We start from the raw sequence: 8,162 nt of genomic DNA on the forward strand, positions 1-8,162 counted from the left end.
GGGAGCTGTTTGTGTTGCAGTTAGTGTTGTTTTCAATATCAATGTGTAATTGTTCTCCCTCACTTGCATTTCATTGTTATGTAAATCCCAAAATAAATTGTAAACTGTCTTTCTAATATCTCTCCTCTTATCAAATGAATGAAATCAGCCAAGTTTGTCATTGATGTCCAGCAAATGAAAACCTTTTTTCTGTACGTATTCTGTGTCCAGGGCTGGAGCATTGCTGACTTGTAGAGTTATATATCTAACCCCTGCTGCCATATTTAGGAGGATGGATTCAGTTCTCAGCTGAGTCCATTGTAAAGATCATGCTACCTGCTCCTCCTCCTCCCTTTTATCAATCAGTAAGGCAGTCATTGTCTAGGGACTCTAATGAAAGGTGTTATGTGGCAGACAAGATTGAAAAGGCAGAAGAAAAACTTCCTCTTTGGTCTAACTCTCATCAAGTTCTCTTGAAAAGAAAAATAGGAATGGAGAATGAAGTGTTGCCTCTTTGCAAATTTGTTGAAAGGTGGGTGAATGATGAGCCTAAATCCAAGTGAACTGGCCTGCCATGAGTATGTGCCTAATAGAGTTTTCAAGAATAACCCATGGAGGTCTCTCATCTTGGGGGAATTTTGTTTTGCTACTTTCATTTTTTTACATGCTTTTTACGTAATACCACACTGTATTGTCGTCCTATTCTCAATAATTTTGTCAACCACTGGAGTTAATAGAGAAAGTAGTTTTATTTACCGTTAAATTATTGGAGTTGATGTTATGTGCCTAAATTGTTACTATTCTTCTCATTATTATTATTATTATTCTTATCTTACAGATAAACGGTGTCAACTTGTTGACTGTTGAGTACAACCGGGAGACGAACACAGAAACTGTAATGGACAAGTCCATGAGAGACATATTAACAGTTGTCTATGACAACACTGGCCTACCAACCCATTTCTTGCCCAACACTGGTCACAATGACTTGAATATTAGCTACACCAGGCATGGAGCCGTAGAGAAATGGCAATATGGTGAACTTACTGAACAACGCATGTACGAGAAGGGAATGATGGTGGAAAAGATTTCCACAAATGGCGCTCAATATCGGTATATTTATAGTTACGGGCTTAAAGTAAGTATAGACAGGGATGTCTTCATTGTTGATTTTTGTTTTTGTCAACACACTCACACTAAATACTGGCCCTCCATTTATATGTGTATATATGTATGTATATATATGTGTGTGTATGTATATCTATATTTATCTTTCTCTCTCTCTTATATATATATATATATATGTATATGTATATATGTATATATATATATCATCATCATCATCATCATCAATGAGATGTCATGTGACTGTGGCTCAGTAGTTTGCTTTCTAGCTACATGAATTCAGGTTCCATTCCACTGCATGGTACTTTGGGTAAGTAAAATTTGTTATAGCCCCTGACTGACCAAAACCTTGTAAATGGATTTGGTAGATAGAAACTAAATGAAGCCTATCACACATATATATATATATATGTGTGTGTGTCAATGTGTTTGTGCTTCCTTGTCTTGAGACTGCATCATAATCGTTAATGAATATCACTGCCATTCTTTTGCAATATTCTGCAAAGAACATCTGTCCTTGGGGAAATATTACCTGGCTTAAAAATAGGGCAGAGTGGCAGCAGAAAGGCATCCAGCCATAGAAAATCTGCCACAGTAAACTCCATCCAACCTATGCAACATGGAAAAGCAGACGTTAAAATGATGATGATGATATACCACCATTGCTGTTGAAATAAAAAAAATGGTTTGAAATTGTGAAACTGAGTTCTGGAAGTTCTGTTTCTGTGTATGTGTCTCTGTGTCTGTTTGTGCGCGTGTATCCATACATGTAACTGCCAATAAATTGGTTGAGCACCCTTCTTTCATTTGTTCACTCACTTGTAAAAATATGTACACATATATATATATATATATATTGCATATATACATACATACACACACATATATATATATATATATATATACATACATATATATATCGTATATATGTACATACATATATATATATATATATATATATATATACTCATATATATATATATACTCATATATATACATATATATATCGTATATATATACATATATATATCGTATATATGTACATACATATATATATATCGTATATATGTACATACATATATATATCGTATATATGTACATACATACATATATATATATATATATATATATATATAATTGCCCAATCTGCTCCCCAAATCTACCCACCACCAGTTGCTTTTGCTCTCCTTTGATTCCATTTTATTCTTATTGACCCCTACAAACCATTTAATTTATTATTCATTTTTTATCCATTAAATCATCCCTTCCTTTGCGCTATGCCCTCTACTTTCTCCCTCCCACCCTTATAGCCTACCCAGTCACACCCCCATCTCTCTTGTCCTCCTCACTTACAACTCTATCATCATCATTATTCTGCTATTCACTTCCCTCATTGCTTCTGCTCTCCCCAGATCATTGGTCATGTTGCACCCCTTATCCCCTACTCCCAACATGCACCCCTCAAACCTACCCTGTTTTTACCATTGTTGCCCCTCTTCCAGCTTCTGTTTCCCTATTTCTGTCTGCTCCATACACTCTTGCAAATTCCCACCCCCATCTACCTACACTCCCAATTTCTCAGTCCCTACTTGCTTCTATTCACTTCTTACCTTGAGGGACCACCTAGACACCTTATCAGCACTATTTAGTGTGTTTACAGTACCCTATCCTCATTCTCTCGCTCTCACTCTTCTGAATGTGAGCAGCCATGTAGCTTCTGCACACCACAAGAAACCTGATCTGTCCCCTGGTATCAGTGGGGGTTCATACTCTTGCATGCCGTGGCAGGACTAGAGCCCTCATTTTGTGTTATAAAGCAGTTGGGATTAATTAGAAACAAGGTGAAAACAGAGACTGGAGCATGATGCAGCTCTTGAATCCCTGGACCCTATCAAACTGTCCAATCCATTTTTGCATGGGACACGGATATTCACTTAAGGGAACATACTTCTTCATTTACATTTGGTGAATGTAGCTTTGACCAAGAGCAATTGGTGTCATTAGATGATATTCAAGCATCCCACAATCATTAGGTATTTTGACCCTGAGTGGTAACGTCCTCCTGTTAGCATATCAGCAGGGGTAGCCAACTTCATCATCTTCTTTTGACTTCCAGCTTAGTTCCTCTCTTTTGTGCTCCATTACCAGTAACAGACTCTTTCTCTTGTCTTTCTCAGCTCATCTTTCTTTTGTGTAATGCTAAAACATGAGAGAGGAAATGAGAAACTAAAACAGGGGATTTTACAAAGTGAGCCTGAGTGGAAAGTCAGAGCTAAAGTAAACATGCAAGAGAAAGAGGGTAGAAGTGATACAGTGATCTTAACATGGAGAGTGAGGATGGGGGGAAAGATAATGGCTTCACTGCATCTTCAGTTATCTCATTTTTTAAATCCCTCTCCCTACAAGTGCACACACACACAAATATGTCAGACTTTTGTCACTCTCTCTCTCAAGGTTTTGGCTAGTCTTGGGCTACAGAAAAAAATTCCTTGTCTAGTGTGGCCTGCGATGGGACTGTACCAGAAAACACATGGCTGGAGAGCAAACTTCTTAACCACACAACCATACATTAGAAAATGCATGAAAAATTAAAATTATCACGATAATTCAAATTATAATATCTTCCTTCCCCCACCCTCAACCACTTTCAATCTTGTCACCTCTTTGACATAAGATTTTTAATGCTTTTTGTTGTTTTTGGTTTCACTTTTCTTGTTTGGTATGTTGGTGTGGATGTTCTTTTAGTTAGTCATTGTCTTCCTCCTCCTCATCATAATCATCATCATTCAGCTCAAGTGAAGTTTCTTGCTGTGTTATATCTACATGTCTCTTCAAATGTTGTACCCTACTTCATTATTGGCTCGTCAGAAATAAAGAAATAAAAATATAATAAATAAAAACATAAAAGCACAAAAATAATCGAATAAATAACATGAAATGAAAAAGGTAAAGAAAATAAACAGAGTACCTACTACTACTACTACTACTGCTACTACTATTATTATTATTGTTGTGTTTCTTCTTGTAATTTCATCAATTGTTTTTAGTCTGTTGCAATAAATAGTGCTTGACATTTTCCAAAGAAACGTTAAATGCCTCCTCGCAGGAACTGACTACTTCTGACCTATTGTCCTTCTTGGGATAACAATTTTTTTGCTTATTTTTTTTCTTTGTTTCTTAATTTTTATTCTCCCAACTGCCAACCTTTTAATGGCACTCTCTAGCGCGCGCGTGTGTGTGTGTGTGTGTACCAGTCTGCATGCATAGTTTCCTCCATTGTGTATTTTCTCACTGCTGCTTACACTACTGTGCTAATTTTGTTCTCCTTCCCACAACTACAGACTTACACACCCTTGAAATATTACTTCATCTCTCCTATTCTCTGGAGTGACCCAATGAGTGGGACTTCGAAGTGACTATGGAATATGGAAGAAATAGCAGCCAAGTTTTCCTGAGATTGCATCTTGCAGTCTTAATATAGAGGGACATCTTGTATAATTCAGTCCAAGATACATAATGCACATGAGAAGGACAGAAGAATTGTGGCAGGAATACATTTTGTCCTAAGTCTACTCAGAGATAATCTGAGATGGATTATGGTATCCCAAAGATTGAGGGATTTTATTGACTGAGCAGTTGTGAGAAATATAAATAATTTGCTTTGTAAAAGAAAAAAAATTTTTGCTTCTTTTTTCATAAATGACAATTTTTTAGCAGGCATAAATTATTAGATCATAAGTTTGTGAGTTCAAATCTGATGCTTGTATTTTTTGTTGTTTTAGTAGCCTCCTTACACTTCATTCTGAATGTGTTTTACTGCCAAAAATAGATAACAAATCAACGTCCAATAAAATCACAGGAAATTCAGATGGACGGTTACCTTTTCTAAAATGAAGTCTATGAATTCTGCAGTTTTGTGACTTTTATCAGCCTGACTATACACACAGAAACATATGCATATACACATACATTTACAATAAAAATTCGACCTAGAAAATGATAATTACACATGTTATGAGAAAATGACACAACCAGTGGTTGTAGGAAATTTGGTATTGTCTAAAATACAGCATTTATATTGGCAAGAAATGCATATTAAATTATTCTGACACATTTAACTATTTTTAAGGTGGTAGCATGCTGAACAAAATGCTTTGTCTCATTTTGTTTGTCTTGACATTCTGAGTTCAACTTCTGTCAAGATCAGATCTAATCAACTAGCAACACCCCACCCACCCACACACTCTCCAAAAATTTCAGGCCTTGTGCTTATTATCATTTAAATTTGTGTTGCTGTATATACGATTTGTTTGAATCCATCTTCAACTGTATATCTCATAAAAATTTTCTTATCTCTTCCAGCCAACTGACATTATTCTTCCAAGTGGTAAGCAATACCGGTTCCATTATGATTCAGAAGGCAATCTGATTTCTGTGACAATGCCCAGCTTAGGAGTGCATAGATTTGCTTACGTCACATCGATCAGATTCCAGCGTTATCTATACTACCCTCCTAAGGCTCAGTTACCATTCATCAAAGACATTGATGGAAATGGAAAGCTGCGGCAGATCCTGTATCCAAGTGAACGCAAGCGAGTCATCTACAGATATAACAACCACTTTCAGCCTGTCACTATTCTGTTTGATGACTCTCACATCAGCTATGGCTATGACAGTCAGACTGGGAAGCTGAATAAACTAGAAGCCTTTTACACGGGTTATGGGTGCCAGTATCTGTATTACCACAGCAGTACCTTGATTAGTAGCATCGAAGTTCAATTCCAGCAAGACAGGCAACTTATCGGTGCCAAATCTTTCTACAACTATGACAACAACTTCCGGCTTACTTATATGCACATTGTGTTCACCAATAACGAGACGACATCGACTAATTTCAGCTATAATACCAACACTGGGAAACTGGCAAATATTAAGCAGTTTAAAGTAAACTGGCCCTTACCTGACAGAGAGATAATCTCTGATGAAAATGTCAAAATCAACCGTGAATATGACCATTACGGAAGACTGAAAGACATTGAGTACAAATTTATAGAAGCTCAACGTTTTAAACTTGAGATCAACTATGACCATACAAATCGAATTCATGAATGGAGACGTAAAATTGGTCATGTCAACTCTGAAGCAGTGGAGTATGTTTATGATATTGATAACAATGTTATTGATGTATTAATTGATGACAAAAGAGCTTGGCACTTTGGCTACGATGCCAATGGAAATATAGCCAAAATCACAACTGATGGTCGGACAAAAGAACTGCACTTTGATGAAGCAGATCATATTAAGAAATACGGGGAAAAATACTACAAATTTGACCCCGATGGTTTCATGGTACAGCGTAATAAGGAACACTTGTATTTTAACTCTCTTGGTCAGTTACGTTCAGTGACGAAAACTGAGGAATATAAAGTGTTCTTCTCCTATGATCCAATTGGGAGACTTGTTGTTTTTAAAGACCTTGTAGGCAATGTACTGCAGTATTTTTATCTGGATGTGGAACATCCTGAACGAATAACACACACCTACAATCATGGAAATGGGGACACCACACAATATCATTATGATGAACTTGGCCATTTAGTAAGCATGGAACGGCGTGGAAATTCCTATTATATTGCAAATGACCCAACTGGAACTCCTCTTGTTGTTTTTGACATCCAAGGGAATGTTATGAAACAAATGAGCTATGATCCTCTTGGTTCAGTAACCTCAGACACTAATCCCCATTTTGAATTCTCTTTTGGTTTCCAAGGAGGAATCCACAATCCAATTACAAAACTTTTACACATTAGAAACCGAGTTTATGATCCACAAATAGGACGATGGGTCGCACCAGACTTTTCAAATGTATTTGAAAAGGTCAAAGATGCAATTGAGAAACCAGAGGTGTTAAATATCTACCAATATCACTTATTAGTCAATTTACATACGAAAAATCGGAAATACCCATTAACAGGTAAGATCTGAAACCAACAGGAGTTGGGATATTTTTTTACCTATTGAGATTTAAAAAAATTATTTATGGCTAGATATGATGTCTATAAATTGTTCTCTTCATAGATTGTTATTACAGCTTCACACATACAAAGCACTGACCATTCTTAGTTCACATTACTTACTTTGATTTGATTGAAGATGTCAAAAGACTTCAATTATATAATTGTAATAATTAACAATTTCATTAGGTTTTGCATTCCAAACATGAGTCAAAGAGAATCATACATAAGTTTAGATCATTAGACATGAGTTGAAATTTATTTAATCAAATAATTATTAATATGTTGTAAATATGTCAAAAGTGCATTTGCTATTTAATTTATTTTTACTTGAAACAAAGGAAATGTAATATATGCAAGTAATATAAATCATTTGTAAAAGAATGATTTGATTGACCATTTCTGCCACACATGTATGTCCATTCTGCTTAGGTCCCTCTCTTATCCAGTCCTTGACGTTGTCATTCCTTCATCATCTTTGGCATTTGCAAATGTGTTTTCTATCCATTCAGCCTCCCAAAATGTGAATACAGAGCTTCTGAGCCAGTTTATAATATGACCAAAGTACAGCAGTTTTTCTTGTTTGTCATTCATCACCAACGATATTCTTTTTTCATCTCTTCCACAACTGAATCGCACTCATTCTAGAGGCCACTGCAAACACCGGTATAGCACCTCAACTCAAATGCCCTCAGTCACACTTAGAGTTCATGAGTCACACCCTTAAAATGCTACTGGTCAGAACAGGGATTCGAGAAGTTTCAACTTGATGCTTTTGTTGAGGGCACAGGTTTTCTCTATTACATTGAGTGATCTTCAAGCTGATTTTCCTGCACCAAGTCTAGCTCTGTTTTCCTGGCTGCAGTCTACTATTTAGGTAGCAATTGAACCCAGGTACTGAAATTTGTTGACCCTCTTGGTATTGCATAGTAATCTTCTCTTGTTCTCTGGTGGTCACCATGATTGTTTTGGTGCTGAGAGACTCAACTAATTTTGTTAATAAATCTCTGATACGCAACTATGAGAAAGTGATTCACACAATGT

The 8,162-nt window shown here is 36.2% G+C and overlaps 1 protein-coding gene across 12 annotated transcripts in view; it reads left to right on the forward strand.

Annotated features, from left to right (window-relative positions):
• Positions 1 to 8,162, forward strand: part of LOC106883309 (teneurin-m) — a 487,309-nt gene that overhangs the window by 466,170 nt on the left and 12,977 nt on the right. For all 12 annotated transcript variants that reach the window (XM_052969805.1, XM_052969800.1, XM_052969804.1 and 9 more), the window contains 2 exons: positions 818 to 1,117; positions 5,467 to 7,078. In XM_052969805.1, coding sequence (XP_052825765.1) covers positions 818 to 1,117; positions 5,467 to 7,078 — 1,912 coding nt within the window. The remainder of the gene's footprint in view (positions 1 to 817; positions 1,118 to 5,466; positions 7,079 to 8,162) is intronic.

The sequence above is a fragment of the Octopus bimaculoides genome, chromosome 7 (assembly GCF_001194135.2).
Source record: "Octopus bimaculoides isolate UCB-OBI-ISO-001 chromosome 7, ASM119413v2, whole genome shotgun sequence".
NCBI classification, from domain to species: domain Eukaryota; kingdom Metazoa; phylum Mollusca; class Cephalopoda; order Octopoda; family Octopodidae; genus Octopus; species Octopus bimaculoides.